The 25,211-nt window shown below is 32.5% G+C and overlaps 2 protein-coding genes across 3 annotated transcripts; both read left to right on the forward strand.

The window, feature by feature from the left end:
- Nucleotides 1-95: 95 nt before the first annotated feature.
- Nucleotides 96-11,083, forward strand: LOC130892255 (sialin-like). The gene is made up of 11 exons (XM_057797535.1): nt 96-411; nt 850-1,033; nt 4,151-4,392; nt 4,887-5,111; nt 6,014-6,098; nt 6,453-6,619; nt 8,436-8,588; nt 9,041-9,173; nt 9,980-10,135; nt 10,360-10,445; nt 10,894-11,083. Exons 2-11 carry the CDS (start codon nt 943-945, stop codon nt 11,068-11,070), a joined length of 1,515 nt encoding a protein of 504 aa, XP_057653518.1. The 5' UTR covers nt 96-411; nt 850-942; the 3' UTR covers nt 11,071-11,083.
- Nucleotides 11,084-12,545: 1,462 nt separating this feature from the next.
- Nucleotides 12,546-20,403, forward strand: LOC130892485 (facilitated trehalose transporter Tret1-like). 2 transcript variants are annotated; one of them, XM_057797923.1, is made up of 2 exons: nt 12,546-12,680; nt 16,958-20,403. In XM_057797923.1, the coding sequence occupies exons 1-2, from the start codon at nt 12,584-12,586 to the stop codon at nt 18,277-18,279; spliced, it is 1,419 nt and encodes a 472-aa protein (XP_057653906.1). In that variant the 5' UTR covers nt 12,546-12,583; the 3' UTR covers nt 18,280-20,403. The 2 variants fall into 2 exon arrangements, 1 of the variants encoding a protein (XP_057653906.1); XR_009059052.1 differs by lacking the exon at nt 16,958-20,403 and adding an exon at nt 15,151-15,692 and having other exon boundaries at nt 12,560-12,680.
- Nucleotides 20,404-25,211: the final 4,808 nt, after the last annotated feature.

Raw genomic sequence — 25,211 nt, forward strand, 5'->3', positions numbered from 1 at the left:
AGTGGGCTAAGTTTCATTTTCCCCTCCCGCACCAGTGAGTTCCGATACTTTGTTTACACCAACAATCACAGAATTATCTGGTGGTCTTCATACACAGTATGCCTGAAGTATTTTCATATGACACATATACGTTTGTCATCCGTTCAAATATCTACACGAAAAAAGTAATAGCTGCGACTTATGCCCTCGTATTATATCGAATCAGTGATCATCGTTATTTATTTATACTTAGGGATACATTTATGTGTGTTGGCTCTTCTATTAAAAGATGTCATACTGACTTATTAATTTTGATACATTTACTCAAGTTATAGGTAGAAAACACGCAAAAACATCCAGCATATTGGAATTTGTGTTATCGAAACGCCCGTCAGACAGTGTAATTATGTTGGTGTGGTGGTAGTGTAAATAGTATGTTCATTATGAATATATTATTCCAACTTGTTAAAATTTAATGTAAATGTTGTAAAACTATTTTAGCGTAATATGAATTTTGATATTGATATATGAATATGAATAATTTTGAATTCTTGCCATGGTTTAGTTTAATTTCGAAATATTAGCTCTTGCCATGATAATAGCTCTAAATATATTTACATCGCACTATAATGAAATATGATAAAATAATTAACCGATTCAATATGGAGCATTTTGTATTTTTTTTGAAATAATCTAATTATTTGTCTACTAATGCAAATAGTTTCCTTTGAAAACTTTGATATATATTATTACCGGCCCCTTTCAAACTGAGGAGCAATTATTTAGACAAATTTACTCACATTATTATCCAATTGAAACCGAGAGTGGGCAACAAGGAAAATGATAATAAACTTGAATTATATCTTACAGATTACAAAATGGCTGGAACGATGTTGTTGTTGTTGATGTTAATTTTTATTTAACGTGTATAGTTTAGTGTCAAAGTTTAGTAATTATATTTAGATGAATTCTGCTTGTTTAGAAATGCCTCCTGGATTATCCACTTTAAAGAGAGGTAGCATCCAACTACAAAAAGCTGCTAAAGTTGTGAATGGTGAGTTTTGTCATTATTACTGAGAGATTAGATATTAACAAAAGTAACAATGTTCATGTCAAAAACCATAATTTTTTTAATTGAAATATCAGAACTTTAAAATGAAGCAAATGCCTCAGTCATTTATATTCTCTATGAAATTTCTATATTTAGATATAGAGAGAATACCTGATATGGTATGTAGATGGATATAGAAAGTTGTTCTAGATCAATAAATACTAGTACTAATGTTGATTGAGTTTCCAACCTCAACTTCCAGATGTTACATTTATAACTTGGAAAATATATTTGCGCAAGCGTTGAGAAATTTCCATTGAATTTTCACCCAATTCGATAGCTCAATTTCTATTTGATCAGTCTTTAAAATTCTTATGAAAATTGAATAAATTCAGTAGCAAGGTGTCAGAAGAGTTAAAAATTGCGACTACCAGCGATCTTCTAAAAGATGATCAGGTAAAGTGAGAAATAATTGCAGAAGAAGACCGCATTTAAAGAAGAATAAAATGCTTTCCCATCAAGACAACTAATGCTTAGGTGATTGTCATGGTTAAAATTTACGAATTGCACTTCAAATTGTTTGACCATCCACCGTATATCCTAAATTTGGTACCCATCGCTTTTCTTCTGTGTCCTTGCCTCAAAGGTTCATTTGTGTAAGAGAAGTTCTCATTAGATGCGGACATTATGGCTAACGTAACTGTCTGTTTTGAGGAAAAAGTCGCCTACTTTTATTTAGAAGGGTTAGAAAGGTAAAGCATCGCTGAAATGTGTTTTTACTAAAAACGGAACATTGTTGAACAATAAATATCTTGTTGAGTACAGTAAGCAGAGAGAGAGAGAGAGAGAAAGTAATAAAATGACGAAGTATTGGTAATCGAATATATTTAATTTCATTGAAAAATAATGATCACAGTAACTTTTTATTATAACTGTGGTTAATTTTCATAAAAATATTATTTCAATAACTTTGACCTGAAAGTTCATATCGTACATTTTGCTACGCATTTAATCCGCTCTCCGTAACGCAAAAGTCGTGAAGCACGTTCATTCCGAAAAGTCTTTTTGAGCCCATAGAGTTATTTAGAAGATGAATTTTTTTAAGATGATCTTAATATCCTTATACTGTATTAGAAAGTACACAATCTATACAGCATACGTTTCAAGTTTAAAGTCGCCAAGTTGTTTAGTATTTGTTTGGAACCCATCAATAGTGGACCTTTTCAGTGAATTTGTAAACATGGAAAAACTTGGTCTTTGTTATGTGATACAATACTTTTATTTTAAAGGCATTAACGCAACCAATATAAAAACTGAGCTAGATTCTACTCTGGATGAATTTCTGTTATCTACAGTAAAAAATTTGGTAGCAGAGTTAAGCGAGGCCGAGATGACAACTCCAGAAATATTAAAAAAAATCCAAAAAGTGGCACTGGATGATTGTCCACTAACAGTTCGCAAGCTAGCAGACACAGTAGGAATTCCAAAAAGTATAGTACATCGCATATCAACTGAAAATTTGCGTTTGTTCACAATCGAACAAAAACAGCGTCGTGGAGATGATTCTATCGAGTATTTGGCAATGTTTCACAGAAATTAAGCCAAATTTTTGCGTCTTTACCCATGGATGAAATGTGGGTTCATGACGTTACATCCAAAACAACAAAGGAAGAGTAAAAAAATTGACTGGAAAAAGAATACTTCTCCAAAAAAGGCAAAAACTATCAACGATGAGTATTAAGCGAACTTATTGCAACGTTTGAGCGAAGACATCAAGCAAAAACGTCCGCATTTGGCTAAGAACAAAATGTTATTTCATGAAGACAATGAATCAGCTCACACATCCGATATTACAACGGCCAAAATTATTGAATTGAAGTTTGAATTGATACCTCATGTATCCCATTCACCAGATTTAGCTCTCTTAGTTTATTTCCGTTTCCAGAACTAAGAAAATGGCTTGGTGGTCAAAGATTTTCCAACAATCAAGAAGTGATCTCGGAAGTGAATGGCTATTTTGACGATCCTTATTATAAAAAAGGTATAACTTATTGAACATTACTGGGAAAAATGTATGGAGCTAAAAAGAGATTATCAAACAATCCGAAGTTGACCCTCTATACCAAAGTGAGCTTTAACATAGGTTTTTCGAAGATTTATGTAGCCTCAGGTCAATAAAATCCATCATTGGTTGAGCTCTATCAACGTGTGTATGATTAATTTTATTATTCTCACCATTCCCCCTATTCCTTGATAACGTTCAACCAGTGTTGACAAAGCTTCTATACTTAAAGCTAAAAGTTAAAAGCTCATATAAGATCCATTAGTCTTTCTTCTCAAATAATATCAATCTTTACTGTGTGTACCCTGAGTTAGCATGATTGATATTTCTAAAGCGTTTACCTAAATTGTATTTTCAATTTTCTCTTTTAGTTTGTTCCGAAAAGCTATTTTTTTGATATTTGCAACGATGAAAATTAACTGCTGAAAAATATTTTCAGTCTTTACGTCTTCTGTATCTTTTTTACCATCTCCACTATTTGAAAGGCTAGCAACTAATTCGCAACAAATTTGCCAACACTTGATTATACCCTATTTGTGGAAAATTTGTGTAATAATGCCAATTTTATTATAAGCTGGCATTGTCTTTTTTTAATGGCTGCAGCAACTGAATTAATTTTGCTGTCACAAACTAGCAACCTATTTTGAAATATTCTAAATTTGATTTCGCTATGTTGACAATGATTAACTTAATGAACGTGGTTTTAAGGAGAAAAGAATAGCCATAGCATTCCTAAAAGCACTTATTTCACTAATTTTAGTTGGAAGATAACAGAAGTGGCGAATGCAGTCGGTTTCGATAACGATCAGTATAACGTCAAGTTATGAAAGGACTGTTGTTGGTTGAGTTAAAACAGATGATTATAGTGTTAATTCCACAGCGTATTTCTATCATGTTGTCTTGTTAAGAAGCGGATTGTAAAGAATCCGCAAGTTAAGGACAGACTATTTTACTCGCTATTCCACAACTCTTCTACACTATTACAGTAACTTTTTCACGAAATCTCATAACTTCAAGGACCATATTTGAATAATTTTCACAATTAACAATTTTTTCAGATCAAATTGGCAATCGACAAGTCTTAGTAGTATTCGTTCTCACGGGATTTGTTTTATGTGGGGTAGTAGAGCAAAGCGCATTTGTAGCTTTGCGCGCCAATAGTACATCTAACTATTCAGCTGCAGAATTTGCTGAATATGTGGAAAATACAAGTTATATTACGAGCTATTGTCAGCCACCTGGTCATATGGAGAATAATAAGAAAGATGTACACGTTGTAAGATCCATTCCACATATCGAGGTAATTCAGTTGGTATTAATCGTTTTTTATTCATAATAATAATAATTTTGCATCTATCGGTAAGAACAGAATGTTTGCTGTAAATAAACTACTACAAAATAACCACTTAACTGAATTTTAGTACATTAACCGTCAACTACTTTTCCTTCGAAACTCGATCCAAAGTTGATTTTGAGTGAATTTCTTCAGGAATCCGACTTTGAAATCATAGGAGATCAAAACGCGTATTAGTTCTATTAACACATTCATATTTCAATGTACAACTCCGCTAATCTACCGAGGGTTTAATCACGATAAATCTGAATAAATGATCTTCTTTCTATGATTAACAACAAACTTTTTATGATAATAATTGTGTCTCTAATACTACCATAAACAATCTAAACTGTTTTTCGTGCAAATGGTGTTTCTTCCTTTAATCCTTATAGTCTCCCATTAAGGACTTTATCATTTTGCTGTGGATTCTAGTGTATCTTTCATTATATAGTTTTTAGATTCCTATGACACGAACGGATGAAACAGAAGCGGCTTTACGACAAGCCTTTATGTGGGGAACACTAATTTCCCCATTGGCAGCAAGCAGGGTAGCGGCAAGAGTGGGTGCTGAAAAACTTTTTGGAGCAGGAGTATTAGGAGCAGGAATTCCATCAATAATGGTACCGGCTTCTTGGTTGACAGCATATCACGTCTTTATCAGATTCATTCAAGGAGTTTTTATGGTAGGTAGACTACAAGAGGTAACATTGGTATAGAAAATTCATCAGTACATTTTATTTCAACTTGATTGATGCTGATCCATGAAAACACTTGTACCAGTTATTTATTATAATAATAGAATTGTATTCTCAAAATTATTTGTGCGCTCAGAATGTTCCTGCGATATGTAAATTGTCGATGCGAAAAAAATATGACAACCAAGGTGAAGTTTGGTGGAGCGTCAGTAATGAGAGAGAAAGAGAGAAAAATGTTTTGTTGACAAAATATAAAATGAAGAATTTTTACATTTGTACATTATGAAAATTCAACCAGATAATGAATTTGAATTAAAAATTAAGTACAGTAGGCACTTTCCAGTAAATACGCCTTCAAATTCTTGCGAAATGCGTAAAAAGATATTATAGATTAGATTTCAATTTTCAAATGATTGTGCATGTTTTTCGCATTATACAGTATAGAGCCCTCAACTAATTCTTAACGTGGAGTAGGTAGATAGTTGTTGCGTTCCTAAGTGGATAGCAGTGCAAAGACTTTTCTAAAATGGGAGAACTGTGCTTGCAAATTAGGCAAACATATTCTAAAATTAATAAAGAAGGGAGGAGTCAATATTTTGAAATTTTTTAGAAAAGTGTGAGTCCTACTGTTTAGTCTGACAATGCCTAACATAATTTAACCTAATCTAACCTAACCTAATCACTATATAACACTCACAATTGGAGTATCTGACGTGAGTTTCGATAACCAAATTATCGTCCACAGACACCGAAAATAAACTGAGTCAGACAGTGTAATTGTGAGTGAATATAGTAGTAGTACTAAACAGTGTGTTAAAAATGTAGGAATTAACATAATGATACATTTGTATTTCTGTATACATTTTCAACTACAAAATATCTAATTTTAGGGTGCTACTTGGCCTGCAGCTCATATGCTGGCAGTAACTTGGATCAAACCGAAGCATGTTAGTGGCTTTGTTTCACTTTATACAGGTAAGTATATAATTAACTTGGATAGGGTTCCAAAATCATAACTTCTTAGTATGAGAATTAGATTTATGTTGAAAATACTAGCAAGATAATCACTTTATGCGAATCATCCATTGTTTAAAACAGTGGTTATCAGGTCTAATAGGAGAGTGTCTGTGCGCAGATCAAAGGTAGGGGAGATGTTTATCATATCAAAATTTTTCAAGTTCGGATTTGGTTAGATATGGAGCTTTCCAATCTCTACTTATCATGAAATAAGCAAGAGTGCGTTGATTTTTATAATTATTTTTATTAATCATCACAACACAAACTCTCAAAATTAATATGATGATTATTGAAACTTTGTTTCATTTTCAGCTGTGAATCTTGGATACGCTATAGTAGGAATCCTGGGAAGTTTTCTCGTCAAGAAACTCGGACGAGATTGGTTAAGCTATGTTATATCTCTAACTACGTTTCTATGGTATTTTTTATGGTGGAGGTTTGTTGAGCAATCACTCAATCCATATAGACCAAAAAGAGATGTACGTAAAAATTAGGTATTCAAAAACTATATAAGTTTTGGAAATTTAATCACAGGACTTATCCCGTGTTTAGCTTCCTCTGAATATCTACTACATATTCTATCGAAAGTAAATATGATGATATCATGTCAAACATAATGTAACTGAAGGTCACCAAGTTTTCTCGCGGCATCTGGAGTTAATTAAATAGAAAAGGCAAATTACAAACCAAAAACACATACACTTTTTTGTTGCTTCACAGGAACGCAAATTTTTTATTACTATGCTTTCTTTAACTTATTTTGTTATATTGTCGAATCAACTTTTCACTTGTAATAAAATTTCTTATACTCTGTCTATCTTAATGACAAGAGATGATTCAGTAGAAAAAATTACCTGAGTTAATTTCACAAATTATATAAAGATTGGTTAAAAGTATTTTATTATTATTACTTTCTAATAACTAGCGAAAAAATCCTCTATTGGGTAAAGTTGAAATTCATTCTCACGGATCTTCTTCTTTTTGTGGTGCTAATCCGTGACGAATGTTGGCGATTTTTATTTTGTCAACTGCAATTCTTAAGAGTTGAGGGAAGATTATTTGACACAAATTCTAAAATTCTCAAGTTTGTCTTCGACCTGGACCTCTTTTTCCAAATATTTGGCCTTGAAGGGTGGCTTGAAATAATTCATATCTGGATTCGTTTCGCATTATGTGGACGAAGTACTGTCGTTTGCAGTTTTTCATGATTATCATTGTTGTATTTAAATTCTGTCGAGGACTCTTTACATGCATACACATCACAATTTACGTCCTTGCTCTTTGTATCAGCACCTGGACTGAGAACAATGGTTTCCTCACCAGAACATTAAAAAACCCGAAGTTGTTGTGGGATATTTTCTAGTGAGTTTTTTTTAGAAAAAGCTTGAAAATATGGCTTACTAAGCCCTCGTTCCATGTTGTCAAGTTTCGTAGGAAGTACAATGAATTCAAATTTCAATCATCTCATGGTATTCTTCCAAAATAATATATGCTGTTGAATATCAACGTAATCAGAGCTATCGTTTTATTTTCAATCAGTTCATAGAATGGAAATTTGTCAAGCACTATCAACCGAAATATAGTCCGAATACTTGGTAAAAAAAAACGAGGAAAGCTGCTTATTCTCGAGGGTTAAAACTTGCAAATAGAATTTTACATTTATATGTCTCGTATGTGGAACTTCTTGCCGAGCTTGTTATTAAGTTTTATAGTCGAATGGGGTTCATCAAATTGAAACCTTTTTGGAATTTGAAAGGAAGGAGCTATTTATTTGTGGGTACTAGGTACTAGGTACCTCGGAAAACAGTACAGAGACGCCCTTGATTCAGTTATGCAAAGGAATGCGTTTTTTGCCAACTCAGAAAATATTATTTTGCTTATAGAACTTGGCTCTAGGAAACATATTGAGGAACTTGGGATTAGAAGGATTAGGGCGGCTACATCGAGGCCTAATGAAAGTTTGAAGTACCTCCTCTTAATTTTAATGCATCTGAATATATAGATTTAATAAATTGGAATGATTGCTAATGCACTCAATGTTCAATCTCGTCACGATCAATCTCGTTCAGATAGGAGATGCCCCAGATTTCCACTAAACATTATGCCTAAGTTTGAAACAAAAAGATAAGACAGTAAATTAGATATAATAGGTATGATTTTTAAAGGGTAGGAGATGGGTGGAAGTCGATAAGCAGCTACTTCCTCATAGTGACTTCTAGATAATTATTTCGTTTATTACTTTTTCAGTTCATTTAGTATAGAAAAGACTTCGAATTCAATATAGCTTTTTTGTAGGAGCACCGACATTTACCTTGGAGACGACTATTAGCTTCCAAACCGGCATGGGCATGTGGAATAGCAGTTATTGGTAGTCAGTGGGCAGACGCCACGCTAATGCTTGGAATCACTAAATATTTGAAACTAGTGTATGGGTTTTCTATAGAATACGTGAGTATTTTATCATCAGCAATAATTTTTATTTATTTATTTTTTCGTCTATAAAATTCTTTGAAAATTATAAAAATTGATATGTTATCAACGACTAATCAGGCTAAAACTTTACTCTAGCATATCTAACATTCCCGTATTGAAAAATTTAAAAGAAATATACAGAAATAGAGACTCGATTGAATGGCTGAATAATTATTTTAGAGCTTATTGGAAAAACTTTATGTACACTGCAGATAGTAAAAAAAATTGCTTGTACAGTTTGTATTACTTATTTCAGACACATGCATCTATAAAAAACAGTTTATAAACTGTAATTCTAATTATAACAGTAAATTAAGTGATGAAGTAAGCAAAATGTGATGTTGGGAAGAAATTTGTTATGGCAATTGATTTTGACACATATATATTGTCTTGTGAATATCTTTAGAAAGTATTATTTTCATTTTTAGGAAGACGTTTTACAATCACTGCCCCACATTGGTCATTTTTTTGCTGCCATTACTTTTGGTATTGTTGTAGATCACGTTCGAGAATCAGGATTGATATCTACTACAACATCCCGGAAGTTTTTTGTGTATTTATGTAAGTACCTTATAACAAATGATACGGTAGAAACTTTTCGATTAACGGGAGGCGATTAATTCAAGACTATTCTTAAATCGATACAACATAACTTAATATCGCCGTTCCGGTCCATCTTTTGTCTTGAGATAGAGAGCCCAGAATTGGATGATGATGAATGTGGGGGTCGATCCGGCTATCGCGTTGTCCGTTATATGAATTTTACGTGTTACACGGTAGGTGTGAGAACGTGGCTAATCACTGTGTTATTTATGGGTCACGTTTCAGGGATAAATAAAATTATATTCCTAATATACTGAGTATAAAAAGTCTGTTGAGTGTTGTGATCTTCTTAACAATTTGATATTATTGTAGAAAGAGCCTCAACGAATTTGTTTTGGTACTTCTATAGAGAATTGCTATGTATAGAACATCTCCATTTCCTCGTATACTCTGTTGAAAATACATGCCTCATTTTTATATCTTCATTAAGTTAGAGGCCTCCTGTTAAATGATACGTACCAGTCATAAATTGATTATAATTGAACAAATCTGGGAAACGAAATTAAGAATTAAATTTGATTATTCAGACGCCCAATTGAAATTGAATAAAATGTGTAATTGCGTACTCTTTATTAGTAATAAAATGAAGAATTGATTATTTTGATGGATATATTCAATTAAGTAAAATTGTCAAGAACTATTGTCTATCACAATCATCACAATACAATATTGTTATTATTTATATGATCTTTTTTCTTCGCTCGCTCTTAACTTTGAGTTCTTAGTTACCGTGTATAGTTAAGTTACTTTATTTTGTTTTCCAGCACATTTCCCTCCTGCTGCTTTGATATTCGTTTTGGGGTATACTGGTTGCGATCCTGCTGCCCCAGCAGCATTATATACTGCAGCGTTAGCAATGACTGGAGCAACACCGGCCGGAGCTTTTGCCAGTGCTGCAGATATCGCTCCAAATTTTGCTGGTTTGTCAATTTTATATTGGTTATACTCTATATTGGTTAGAACTAATACAGTTTTTATAATATTTCATTAGGTATTCTTTTCCAATAGAGTTCACTATATCTTTAAATTCAAATGATTTAATTTCAGTTATGATAAATGATTATAACATAAAGAACTAGATCAAATTTTAACAATAACTTTATCATGAAAATGAACCGTTTTTAACATTTAGCAAATGTTACAGGAACTGTCTTCGGTCTATGTCAAACAGTTGGTGCCGCTGGACTGCTAGCAGCAAATTATGTAGTATCTGAGGGACTTCATGGCTCTGTAAGCGTTTGTCTGTAAATTTCAAAAGATAATGTGTCTTTCAAAAGATTAAAACTATATACTTATATATTATTTTTGTTATTTGACTGACTGACAAGGGTCAGTATCTGGTTTATTTGTGAAAAACACAATCTATATGATCATTACTTTCGATAAGCACTTTTACAGAAACCTTATAGAATGACGGGTACTGTAAAATTCGTGTGAAAGCTAAGAATTTTGCTTATATAAGACAATTAGTAATAAGTTAATATTAATTCCATCAACTTTACAAAAAAGTATGGGGTCCTTTTCTTAGACAAAAAGTTGTGTTGAATTTCACTCAACCATTGAAGATATCTTGCTGTTCAATTAATATAATTGTTGTTTCCATTTCATGTTCAATATCTGAATCGAATTTCATGTTGAGCACAAAAACAAAGTTTATGATGTATCTTTTTTTTGACAGTTTGCTGGATGGTGGCGATTGGTTTTTGGTGTATCGTCTGCAGTGCTTCTTGTAACCGCAACGTTTTTCATGGTAATGGGAAGTGGTTCAATACAAGACTGGAATGAGCCTGGAAATGTTCAATCTGAACCTGAATATGAGGAAGAACCTTCAAGGCTTGAATCAGTACTTGAATAAATTTTCCAACATTTGTTCTCGTTTTATTTCCAAAGGATATACATTATCACTAGGAGTAGAAAATGTTAGCTGAAGTAACATAATATGAGCAAAACATTCCTACTCCGAATAATAGGTAAATATAAATAATTGTTGCAGCATCTGAACTTTCTAAATTACACAATTACTCGTACTCTACTCGACGGGTTTATTGGCTAACTATGTAGACTGTGCACTATTATTCATATTGAGCTGTGAGCGGTTGTCTTACATAAAATATTTTGTTATAATAAATTCTGTATTCTGTACGACTTCTTTGAAGAGCAGAAACATTTTTATAAATTAATTTATTTTCAATACTAAGCATAATTTGAGTTATACGCACAAAAATTACTATGTGCATAATTATAACTTAGTTTATTCATATTTATGTCGTCAACCAGATACAAAAAGTATCGAGGACAGTCAAATAATCAGCCATCATGTTGAGTGTCCTCGCTAACTCTTCCGGGACTCTACCAATTCACTCTTATTTTATCTTTAATCAAAGGGCTTGATTTACCAAAACGGACAAGTTGTCTCAATTAGAACTCGAGATATGAGAAGAAATCTGTAAACCATCTAAAACCATCGAAAATGAACGAGAAAAAATCTTGTTTTGATATATAAGCAGTCAAAAAAATAAAGGAAATCAGCCGGATAAAACGGCAGGTTAGACCGCCATTAGATTTTTATAATTTTTTTATAACATATAGATGTGTTCATATTTAAATTATGTATCTACATATTTTTTACTAAGTTAATTTCGTGAATAAATGCATTCATATGCATTCACTCCAATAACACTAATAAAATCACATAATTTTAAGCATTAAAGTCGTTTCATATGTATGTTAAAGTCTGTTTATCATGTACTTAAGTATGGTTCACATAAGTATTACATATTTCTTAGACCTTTCAATAAATTAATGTTTCTTAAAGTTGATTTTAGGTCTCTCTGTTTTAAAATTAGTTGATAAAGACTGAAGTTAAGTTAAAACGTCAAATTTTTATCAATTCTTCAAAAATTATAGAAAAAAACTAATTTTATAACCGAAGAGATCTAAAATCAAGAAAATTTAGAAGCATTAAGTTTTCAATTATTATATTATAATATTTAGAGTGTAATAAATTGCAGTTATTACTCGCATTTGGCCTACCGCTTTCCATTTTAACTTCCATAATTTGGTGATTATGGTAAGTTGAGTCAAACATGTATCGATATTTTTGGTACTTTGGGACTTTTATGAGAAATATTCAGCTCACGATAACATCAAATAAAAATCGTTCCAGACCAATAGAAGAAAATGGGTGGGTGAAGAAAAAATTTTTGTCCTTCGTTTTGACGTATTTGATAACTCTTGTTATGTGATACTTTATGTATTATTCAAAAGCGTAGGTACTGATAATATGCATAGAACCGATAAAAAACACGCTTAAGTTATTATTTATTTATTCTTCTAGCTCAGTTAACAAGCATAGTTTAAAACTAGGTATGGTCTTATCGACACACGAGAGTTTAGAAATACTTGGTCATCCAAATACAAAATCAAGAAATACTCATATATTTCTTTATTTCACAGCAATCACAGGTAATTGTTTTGATATTATGTCATTTTATTTTTTTCATATTCCTTATACCATAACTGAAACATTTTAGAATATGAAAGATATCACGACGTTCTGGAAAGCCCTGGAAATTACAGAATATTTTGTCATCTAGTATGTAGATGAACTAACAACTGAATCTTCTTTGTACGCATTTTTGTTGCTATGAACTCTCTTTGTCTGATCACTCTGCTGCTTCCTAACCAACTTACAATAATAATTGGATAATATATGCTTTATTTCTCATTCTAGTCTCTTATAAGGTCAAACTTTTAATGTTATTAATGCATCAGCACTTTTAACGCCACTCGAAGAAGAGATAATGTAAACTCTACAAGCCTATGGCAAATAATGCTCTCCAAGTAGTAGATACAGCCGTGAGAATATGATGTATGCTCAATCAATTCGAAGCCAATTTGAATTATTGCGGCTATTACAATTTGTCCAGGCAATTTAGGAAAAATCGCTTAGTTTTCCACGATCAGTATGAAACTTTGTATTTAGATGGTGGAAAGTGTGTACAATGACATATCTTTATCCGTGGTCTGAAAAATTTTTTTGTCATTGTCAAAAGCACCGATATATGTCGAATTTTAAGGAAATTTCTCATTTTTTGCTTATAACTTCATTGCTAGTGGCTTTACCAAAAAAAAGTTCAATTCTTTTTTTTTATCATTAAAAGACCTACAAAAGTAGACGTCACGCGTTGAAAAATATTAATTTGTTAAAGAGATACAGTAAAACACAATAATAATTATTATTTTTATATAAACAATGATAAAGTAGCTTAATAATTGTCATTGGTTCTTGTAATTGTGCAAAAATACTCTGAACTATCAATAAATGACGTGTGCAAAAGCTGGAGATTGTACGTTTAATGGTTCATGAGTTATGGCCTTATAAACAAATTAACAGCAATAACAAATAACTTGGTCTGTGCGTTGAATGTAGTTGTGTATTGAGTATTTTTTAGCTATGCCAATCGATTCCTCTCGAGGCGAGGTATCAAATTAAAAAAAAAATCATCCCTTTATAGCAATTAGTTCCCGAGAAAAGTACGGCTAAAGATGCGCGGTCGAATTTGAACGCTCGAAACCACTTTTTTTCGCGCTTGAATCCGCTATCCCCACCGCGCGCGATCAAGGAAAACCGAGCGCTCCGCTGACATTTGTTAATTTTTTTTGCAGGGAGAAATTTCCACGAGATACGTGATTTTTCATGTAAAGACAATACTGTAAATAACAAATTATGTGGTATTTTTTTTTTTCGTCAACTCGCTAAATTTGTTGTACAGTTAATTTTTCACTTTCCCGGTCTGTATCTCCGTGGTTTTCCAACGAAACTCAATTTTTTTTTTAAATGAAAGCTATTTTTATGCACTTTCGATCTACGTCAAAAAAAATTATGAAAAAAAGACGAATCCGCACGAGATTTCATTTTTGAAATCCCCTTAGAGGGGATTTCAAAAATAAATTCCCTTGATTGCAAAATTCAATTTTTTTTTAAATGAACGTCGACTTCCTACATAAAATAATGAAATCTACTCATAAAAAAATCAGCACAACCACATTCAACGCACAGACCAAGTTATTTGTTATTGCTGTTAATTTGTTTATAAGGCCATAACTCATGAACCATTAAACGTACAATCTCCAGCTTTTGCACACGTCATTTATTGATAGTTCAGAGTATTTTTGCACAATTACAAGAACCAATGACAATTATTAAGCTACTTTATCATTGTTTATATAAAAATAATAATTATTATTGTGTTTTACTGTATCTCTTTAACAAATTAATATTTTTCAACGCGTGACGTCTACTTTTGTAGGTCTTTTAATGACAAAAAAAAGAATTTAACTTTTTTTTGGTAAAGCCACTAGCAATGAAGTTATAAGCAAAAAATGAGAAATTTCCTTAAAATTCGACATATATCGGTGCTTTTGACAATGACAAAAAAATTTCTCAGACCACGGATAAAGATATGTCATTGTACACGCTATCCACCACCTAAATACAAAGTTTCATACTGATCGTGGTAAACTACGCAAAATGATGATTTTTGGGCTATCTCGCCTGGACTACAATGGTAGATCTTTTAGTGGATGAGTTTTTTATATTATTGCGTAGTTTTGACATAAAAGCAGCTTCAATTGTGGCTCCCTTTTGTACTCAAATTATCTTTAGTACCTCAAAATACCGTTAGAATAAACTTGCTAAATACTGTAACGTGAATTATTTCGGTACTGGGGACCTCACTCACCACTATGGTTTTTACATTACAGTTATTGATCCATAACTAATCATTTATTACGAATCTTGCAGGAGATAATCAATTTTTTCAAGCTCAATTCGGCAGTAAGGAACACCAAATTGAACTGGAGACCATTATCTTTAACAATTTTGTGATACTCACTCATTAATTTATTTTCAACATTACATTTGTAATTGTAGTAGCGGTTGTGGATGTTCCACCTACACGTCTATACAACGTCTACCAGGGGCAGCTCGTGATGAAAAATTTCAAGCGGTTCTATAATGTTCCCAAATAACACACATTATAAGAAGTATGTCGTCGTTGTAAAATTTCCATTGATTTTATCGAATTACCACACAAGAAAAATATGTATCAACAAGTATTTCTTCACGAAAACTTCAATGTACTTCACTAGTTTAATTTTATCTCATGCAGTGAATTCGAAATGTTTTAATAACTTTACCAGAGAGACATTGTCCACTAAGCTAAGGTATGCTCAAAGACTCAAAACTTCATATGCTCAAGAAATATACAATGATTATCGGACATACAACATGGAAACACTTACTTCTTCTTATTAATTACACAAAAATACCACAAATTAAACATAGACAGTTAAATTACTTGTTCTACATATATGGTTTATTCTACCTGAACTCATTGCCAATCACTTTTTATAAAATTAAATATACGATGGTAGCATTTTTACAAAGTTCAGTAGACTTTATCACATACCATCACATTTTTTAACATATGTTCATTATGTATATTTAACCATTAAGCAGATTCTAATTGAGTCATAATTGGTTTTTTCTACTAATGCATAATTCATGGAATTATAAAGATGGTTTTTTCTGCAATCGTGTTTTCTTATCTTGAAACTTGAGTGGTCTCAGTCGGTGACCCCTACTTACGTCCAAGCTTTATCTTTTCAAAAAAATAAACAAAAAATCATCTCAATGTTTTATTTTTTCGTTGAAACTACGAATCATTTTTGGCATGAATAACTTGTCTAGCTTCTTTTTCATCAAGGAGACTATGAAATACTACGATGGCAGTAAAACATCACGTCTACATCTTATCACTAGTCATATATTTCAACAAATATCAATCAAAACTTCATGGTTTCAAGTTGAGGTCAACTTTTATAAACGCAACTATTTAATCACCGTGCGTTGTTTGGTGTTACAACGTTGTGACTCTCTCGAATTTGAACTTCTGTTGGAGGCACACTTTAACAATTTCATATTAGTGTGTTTCCAGTGTGAATCTAAATAAGATAATTTATAATGTGATGTGATCTTAAATAATTGTCTTCATAGATAATCATTTAGACAAAAGCTGTGATTTATGAGACATAACGGCTATTCCTATTTCTAACTAAACAACTAGTTCTGATAATAATGCCAACTTGGAAAAATTATGGTTTCTTATCCAGTGAAGTATATTGATCTAGTTGTACTCAACTGTGGACCAAAGATCTTTTTTAATAGGAAGATTTCCAGCTCCTGACTTTCAACAAACTTGTGAATGAAAATTGATTGTATTGCTTTGGGGTCTGAAAGACTTCATGTAGATTTCTTATACATGGACCCAACACACAAAAGAAGTTATTTTTGCTTGATTGCAAACCAATTGCATTTTGAATGAAATACAACTGTTTCCTGTGGAATGTGAATAGGCGCAATCGTTAGTGCATTCTTATTAAAATCAATCTTCGTCCAGTAGAAACAAGTTTTTCAACAAGATATTGGCCATAAAAGGTTAGGTTAGGTTACACAATGATTCATTGTGATATTCATAATTATGTTTATAGGAATTTAGTTTTCAATAATAAACTTCAGGAATATTGATTTTGATGAAACAAAAATTGTATTCCATGAATTCTTCCTCGAAATAAAATCATAGACACTGGTTATATGAAACGTTGTTGTGAGATTCACAATAATCAAAATCAATAGCTCGTATTTATAATTTACACAGTGTAATAAACTATTTTTTCAGCGGATCTGTTACTGGTGAGCTTTGGCAGTGGATTAGCATGGACGTCTCCGGTGCTACCTAAATTACATTCAAATGATAGTACAATAAATCCTTTGGGGCAACCTATAACGACAATACAGACTGCATTGATAGCGTTTATACCACTTTCAGCGGGATCATTAACACACCTTTTTTGGGCAATATTACTGGACAAGATTGGAAGAAAATTGACTATGATCATTATTGCTACAAATGCTTCGTGTGGTTTGTTAGGAATAGCATACGCATCAAATATTTACTCATATTATATTTGTCTCTTTATATTTGGATGTAGTTTGAGTGGAGATGTGGTCGCTGTTGTTGTTTACAACAACGAAATAGCTGATGACATCAACAGAGGTAGGTTGGGCTGCTTAGCAGCCCTTTCTGTACCTTCCGGAATGCTTTTCAGTTATATTTTTGGATCAGTTACTAGTTTCAAAGTCTTTACTTTGATTTGTGCTGGGCCATCTTCTTTGTTTTTGCTAGCATCTCCATTCTTAGTGGATTCTCCAACTTTTTTGATAACAAAACACAAAAGATTTGAAGCTTATAGAGCTTTGAAGAAACTCAGAGTAACTGAATGTCAAGAAAGTTTAATTTGGGAATACGAAAAAATAAAAAACAGTGTGATAGAAGGACGGACTGTCAGAGGGAACAGATATTGCACACGGGCTTTTATTAGAGCTATTCTTCAGAGTCTGTTGAGTCTTTTTGTCCAACAGTTGTCTGGGATCTTGGTGGTTAATTATTACGTGGCTTCTATTTTTAATGATAGTGGTTTTGGATTATCAGGTGATTGTTTAGGAATTTTAGTAGGTGTAGTTCAAATTGTGACTTATATTATAATTTTAGTTTTAATTCAGAGAATTGGAAAAAGGCGACTTATTCTGGCTTCGTCATTATTTTGTTCGATTTCAATGTTCTTTCTTGGATTATATTTTTATTTGAGTCATATAAAATCGCCAATATTTGATAGAATTCACTGGATAGCCATTGTTTTTGTTATTTTCTACTTAATTAGCTATGGAATGGGACTGGGTGCTATTCCTATGGGGTTGGTTGGAGAATTTTTTTGTGAAAATACAAGAGCTATAGGTTCTGCATTGGTATTCACAGTTTCTGACTCATTGATGGCTCTTATTGTCTTCAGTTTTCCAATAGTGTCTGAAACTTATGGAATTTATATTAATTTTTGGTTTCATTGTATTGGATCTTTAGTTGGTTGTGTATGTTTGTTCTTTTTCTTTGTTGAAACAGAAGGAAAATCATTATTGGAAGTTCAGAACATCATGAAAAATTAATAAGATAATTTATTACTAATAGATTCCTTACCAAGTTTCCATATTTCACTGGGGAACAGCATTATTGTTGTCTTAGATATGTAACTCCCTTTTTTTAACTAATTTTTTGGTTTTGAAATTCATAAATATATAAAAGTAAAATGAGAACTGATCAAATATATAAGAATGTTCAATTCATGCGGACGTTATTATATTTAAATTTTGTTTATACAAAAAGTAATGAAGAAGATCTTAAGGAAAAAATGTTTGCTAGTAGTTCTTCCTGAGGTTATCAAGTTGAGTTCGTTCGCGCTTGATGCTCCAATGATAGTCAACCACCATACTGATATCCCATCTTGATGGAGTCTGTCATAATAATTTTTACCTACTACCAATATGTAATATAAAACATTACGATACTAATATGAGTTTCGTAATGAGATACTTTACCCCACTAGTGCGGTAAAGTTACTAGTGGAATGAACTCATGAATAAAAAATTAAACCTCATTTATTATAATAATTAAACACAACACCTGTACAATTAGTGATGTTTATTCCAGCTGACGTGGAGGCAGTTGAAGAATTGTAGTTTTCAATATCAATTAAATTTTTTGTAGAAACGATTTCTTCTTCACTTTTCCGGTTCAAAAAAGCCAATAGTTGTGAATATTTACTTATGTCCACATTTTTCTTCACAGATAACATTGCTCCCAGCACCAGTCTTCGAATCGCTTATATTTTTCTTCGTATCTATTGCGGGCTTTAGCGGGTACTAGGGTTTGTATGGCGTTATCACACTTTCATAGTCAAAACTCATGTCGATACAATTATACCAAACTGAAGTGAATGCGTCAAAATAGTTTGCAAAATAAATCAACAATGAGCGCAACGCTTGCTTGTTACATGATTATAATATCATTAATTTAAGGAATATTTACTAATTTTGAGTAAATAATTAACATTATTGGTAGTAGGTAAAATAATGTACTAGATTCGTATCGTAAATTCATATTACGTTATTCAATGGGTTATCAAATTTCCCATCTCATTTCGTAATATGAATCTTTACGACACTTACATCGTAAATATTTATACTGCTGTCAAGTGGCTGAATTAAAATGTGTAAATTACCAATGCTAGAGCTTTAATGCTCTTCACACACATATAAAATGAAGACTGGGTATATCTGTGTTGTTCTCCAAGACGAAAAGACCATTTTAAGGTCAACATAGATGATCCCATAGGTGTAAATTGTATCCTAGGCAATAACAATCTTTATGTATTCATATTTTTCGCGCAAAGGAATTAAATGGCCCATTGACACTAAACTGGATATTTTTTTATTTTGGAGGAGAACGCACTTTAAGCTAAGCTTTAAGGCATCTATACACAATCGCTATTCAGTTGCGTAATACTCTTTCATTGAAATACATATGTTCTAGCAGAATACGAATTCGTTGTCACTTTGTACGCAGAAATGCACTTCCCTGGATAAAAAATAAGTGACATTCAATAGTCAACTTAAAACTTAAAGTAGCAATCACTTCAATGATCTTTGTGATCTTGACAAATCATTGGCGCATGAGGAGTTTATCATGTGTTTCCTTAGCTTAAATTCGTAATTTAATAATGATAATGATAATGATTTATCTTGATCACAAAATTTTACTTTGAAATGAGCCAAAGAGGCTTGCTTGGTAGAAGTAGTGAGTTTTTCCGTTGACTGGGAATTGTCAAACTGCCACATATAGAACAAAACGAATCGTGTCTGTCTAATAATTTACAGCAGAAGCTAGCAGAGGAAGATATAAGTAATTAAATACTGTTAATTTCGTATTATGACTTCCGCGTGACTTCCGTTCCCTTGCAGTCGGAAAAAATTCGCTTTTTGTGATTCGCGATTAAATACTGCAAAGCGTAGTCCTATGAGCAACAACTGTAAAAAAACTGACGTGATAGGAAAATTTACTAAAGTTTTGGCATCGCCGTTTCTCCAAAACAGCATAAAAGGCAAAAGAAATTGTTCCCCAGTGTTATTATAAGATGTGTACTTCAATACTTATCGATATTTATAAATAAGGATCATATTTAAATTGTTTGAATTGCTGTAAGATTGTATATCTTAATAAATCTTTTTCCACAACTTTTGTATAATCTACCCCTTATAGGTCTGTTTGCTCGACCTTAATAATACCCATTAATCACGGCAGTGATTAGTGAATCCATTAATCACTGCTGTTAGATGCGTTCTTGATTTAGCTATATAGCCACAAAAAATCGGTTTTATAAATTTATCTTGAAAAAAATACTACTAAATATTTTCAATTTAGTTCATAAAAAAAAATGAAAAAGTCAATTATCCTAGATAGGAACCCGGGACCTGCAATTTGAATGCATAGAGTATTAACACTGAACTATCAGCGACATCAAGTGTATGTCGCATATATGTTTCTTAACGTTTCTGAAAGAATATACATTCGACTCAAAACTGTCAACATTGTCGTGTGTTTTAATATTTTATGTCAAATTATGTCAAAAATAAAAAATAAAAATGGATATAGAAAATGAGCGAATATGAATTTTGATCTGACAAAAGGAATGATCAATGTGTTTCTAATATGGAAACCAAATTTTCCAAAAAAACTATTAAATAGTCGCTTATTATGAATTATTATTCACTCGGTGATTTATGCAAGCGCTTGTTGTAGTAAACTTCACCTCGTGTATAATAATCTTCATTATACACTTATATATTTGAATAAAAGTTTAATTGACCTATATTTAGTTGAGAAATATTCGTTGTGGATTTTACAATCGCATTCATTTTTATACGACCAGATTACACCCACCCACCCTAAAAAACAATTAAATATAGTAGGCGTTTTAGGCGAGCGGATCATGTACTGACCAATCGCTAGTCTAGTCTAGTCGTCTAGTCGCTAAAAACCATTGATATTTATATTTTCTAGGGTGCTGAATACGAATATGACATTTATTTTTCTCCAAAGTTGGGGGAACATGGTCAAAATCGAGTTTTAAGTCGAAAATCTAGAAAAAATGAATTCGTGATTTTTGCTGTTCTACTCGCTGTATTTTGACGAATAATTAATATTTTTTCATGAAATTTTTTAGGCATTCCCTTGAACCAATCCAAAAAGTAAATAAATACATCTCAATCCCCCCAAAAATTTTCCGGCTGTATAGAAAATTCCGGAAAATTTTTTTAGGCCCGACTTTGTGCATACGATTGAAAAAGTTGAGTGAGGAAGTTTAAAATTTACTACTTCTGAATGCATGGTACTAAAATTAATGGTGTGAATAAGTTTTTGGAAAAGTAACAGATCTTAATATTTAGAAGAAAAAAGTTACAGCGATAACAAGATGCGAGTTTCGACTCCGCGTCGCGACGCCGCTCGAGTAGCGCGTGTAAAAATCCTCGCAGTTTAATTCGTTATGGATTATTTTTGTTTTTATGGTTTTAAGGAGCTCTATATAGATGTTTTTAAAGTTAGTTATAAAATTAATTTCTTTATTAAGTAGGGTCCACATCATGCCGAGGCAGGCCGGGCGGCCTAAACTGCGTAGATGTAGACGCCCCGGGCGGCTTTGCCGGGTTATAAAATGCTGGCCCTGGCCATGCCGATCCCAACCCGCATAAAGTAGGTACAGATCAAAGGAAGCCGAGCCGAGCCGAACAAAAATATAGAGTGGGGACGTGCCGAACGGCCCCGAGCGGCTTCAGTTACAATTAAACCTCCGACCGAACTAGACGAATTATTTTATTTTCGACTCTGTTTAAGTAGGGTTTGACGTCTTTTTGGGGACTAATTTGAAGCAAGTATCCCCACAGCCATGGCTGACATAACGACGTCACAGTCGGTAATCATTTTGAAAATACTAACACTTTAAGTACACTTTAAAAAAACTTCTAGAAAGTACTCTTCAACGAAGTCACCAGTCTTGGTATTGAAACTATAATGTTGAAAGTATAATGTAGGTAGAAATAACCCGGTCGGCTTCGTTTTCGGTGTGGACGTCGTGCCGGCCCAAACGTACCCGCCTGGCTTAGCCCACCCGGGTTTCTATTTTTACAAGATTTATTACATGAACATACATCACAGCACTCTAAATTGGCTTGTTTACAAGAGCAAACTTCGGTCGAACATGGTGATTTCCAAGAGCAAGAACAAAAATACTTTTGTAGAAGTTCCATAGCGTTGTTGCTTCGTAATACTCGTAATAATTTTCTACCATCCACCCATGGCTATTTAAATCACTCGTTTCTATATTTTCTTTTGTCGATTGGTTGGGATCTGCAATATGGGATCTCAATGAATTAAAGGAGTGTCGCAAAGCTTTTGAATTTTTTCCAGAGTCATACAACATAGCTAGGAAATGGCTGACAACTTCTAAATTAGACTTTGAATCAAGATTTGTCAAATCAGCTAACGCGTTCAACTCAAGATCTGACATTTTATTTAAAGAGGAGAAAACTGTTTTCTTTCCTATAAAATAGAGAGCTGACGTAGTTTCACAACCACTCAATGCGTGAGCTGCTGGCAATGCTACAATTAATGACATGCGCAATTTTTTCGCAAGTATATGAATTGGTATGTAACGCCTATGGTCGACTCGATTGACTATTTTCCCTGTATAAAACCAACATTCTCAATTTCTGGACGATTTACAGAGATATCAATTTTATTACCGCCATATCCGTACCTACGCCTTCGTTCTTCTTGTTTTGGATTTGGATTTACATCGTCGTAACGCATCTTGAAATCGCTGTATCTTTTTTTCTTCTACATATTAAGATCTGAGACTTTCCCAAAAACTTATTCACACAATTAATTTTAGTACCGTGCGTTCAGAAGTAGTCTGAACTTTGTCAATCATATGCACAAAGTCGGGAGAACCCAAAAAAAATTTTCCGGAATTTTCTATACAGCCGGAAAATTGTTCGTTGCTATGGTAACGCAATATTTTGTTCATGCATGCAACTGGTCTAGGCTAACTACATATTAATACAACCTCGTGTTAAGTGTATTTTTTGGAAACAAAACTTTTGCTTTCAAACAATCAACCCTTAGAACTATTGAATGTTTCTATATGCATATATACATGGTGAAAAAAATAGTGGTACTTTAATTAATAATGTTTCGTTTTGGATTTTTATATTTATTTCCGTCATAGCTAGATAGCGCTAAGACACATATTCGATTTTTAATAATAAAATGAAATTGATATTATTTTTCATTCAACATTATTTAAAAGAGAAATAAATTTTCTGCATTATAGTCAAAAAAAATTTTGCATTGAAGTAGCGACATCCCTAGGAACCCTTTGACTAATTCAGGTAATTAACAAAAGAAATTACGCAACTGACTTCTCCATATTATATCACTAAATCTACAACTTTTTCTGTTCCTTGATTTGTTTTCATATATTGCTTGCTTCGTAGTGGGGCCTGCCTTGTGTCATTGAAAACGTTTATTTGTTTAAGAATTTAAAGCAAGATGAAATTAAAATAGATCAGAATATGAATTTTCTCAATCATCAACACAAGTTTCTATTACTGAAAATGACAACGCTGAAACAGATTCCTTAGGAGTACTACTATTGGAAATTAGTCTTCATCTAGTGTACAATGCACACCAATATGTAAAAAAGCCAATAAATATCTTTCGTGCTCCTCGAAATCGCAAAATGAAAACAAATAAGAATAATATCTCAGTCGTCAGTCCCGCTATTGATAAACTGGATGAAGTGACTGTACAAGTGTAATATTGAATATGAGCTCGGCATTGGAAAATTTATTGCTGTGCAACCAAGACAGATGTCTTGGTTGCACAGCTCTCTCTACGATGCCCTTTCATACCAGGAACGTCTTTAAACCATAATAAGAGAAAACGATTGGAGATACTATCAATTATTAGGACAACCCCTATGCCACACAAATCTAACATCAGCATAATCAACTGATAATGAAGAAAATTGGTCATCATCAGTTTCAAATCTGTCCATTACATCTATAAACCAGAAACAACACGTTCTTTAATGGCGTTGTCTGGTATTTTACCAGCAGGACCGAAGTCTTAGAATTCTCAGCCATATTAATATTGATAATAATAATAACAACAATGTTATAGGTACTTACCTTAATAAAATCTTTCAATACCTGATAGATTGTCATACAAACATCCTTTAGAAAATTTTATATAGTATTTTTAGGTACTCGATAAACAGAAGCATGTGTGGAAAAGGAATCTTCTGTAGCAAAGTATCTCAAAGTTATTTGCTTTGATATATTACTTTATATTGTTCTTTTTTGACGGTCCCGAACTTTTCCCAGAAGTTCATTGAATTTTCTTCAGATATTCTAAAATGGTTTCTATATTCTTCCTTATCTTCTAACGCTAGTTCCTTTAACAAGTCTTCTGACGCTCCCAACTGATTTCTTCTTAAAATCCATTGCCTCCCCCAAAATTGTCGCGTTTTACGAAGTACAAAAAACATTTTTCAGCTCTTGTTTCAACAAAATTATTTTCACACATTCACTAACTACTACATTCGACACCGTCTTTTTAATACTGATTGAGTGATTGATCAGTTTTTCCCCCTTAGATTTTATGAAGAATGGAGAGCAATTTTAAGAAAATGTGATTTAATTTATTACAAATATTCTATCGGAAAGAATTGATAATTCAACTACTGTATTATTTTCCAAATGAAAATCAAATGGACGAACTGGGCAAAATCAAAACAATATTTTGTGAGGGTTCAAGAGCAATAATGGAAGAATCAAGGTAGAAACTGAAAAATCAACAAGAAAAAGATGATCTAGATTTAAAACAATATGAAGACAAACATGAAGAAGAATAGGAACAATAGAGAAGAAAAACATAAAACTAATATTGGTGAAGGTGAAGTAAAAAATAAATATATAACACA

Source organism: Diorhabda carinulata, chromosome 4, assembly GCF_026250575.1.
Source record: "Diorhabda carinulata isolate Delta chromosome 4, icDioCari1.1, whole genome shotgun sequence".
Taxonomy (NCBI): Eukaryota; Metazoa; Arthropoda; class Insecta; order Coleoptera; family Chrysomelidae; genus Diorhabda; species Diorhabda carinulata.

Coding starts and splice junctions, on each gene's coding strand:
- LOC130892485 (XM_057797923.1), top strand. CDS start 12,584: ATGGTCTTATCGACACACGAGAGTTTAGAAATACTTGGTCATCCAAAT. Junction 12,681..16,957: donor TTATTTCACAGCAATCACAG/GTAATTGTTTTG, acceptor CTATTTTTTCAG/CGGATCTGTTACTGGTGAGC.
- LOC130892255 (XM_057797535.1), top strand. CDS start 943: ATGAATTCTGCTTGTTTAGAAATGCCTCCTGGATTATCCACTTTAAAG. Junction 10,136..10,359: donor TATCGCTCCAAATTTTGCTG/GTTTGTCAATTT, acceptor CAAATGTTACAG/GAACTGTCTTCGGTCTATGT. Junction 10,446..10,893: donor CTGAGGGACTTCATGGCTCT/GTAAGCGTTTGT, acceptor TTTTTTTGACAG/TTTGCTGGATGGTGGCGATT.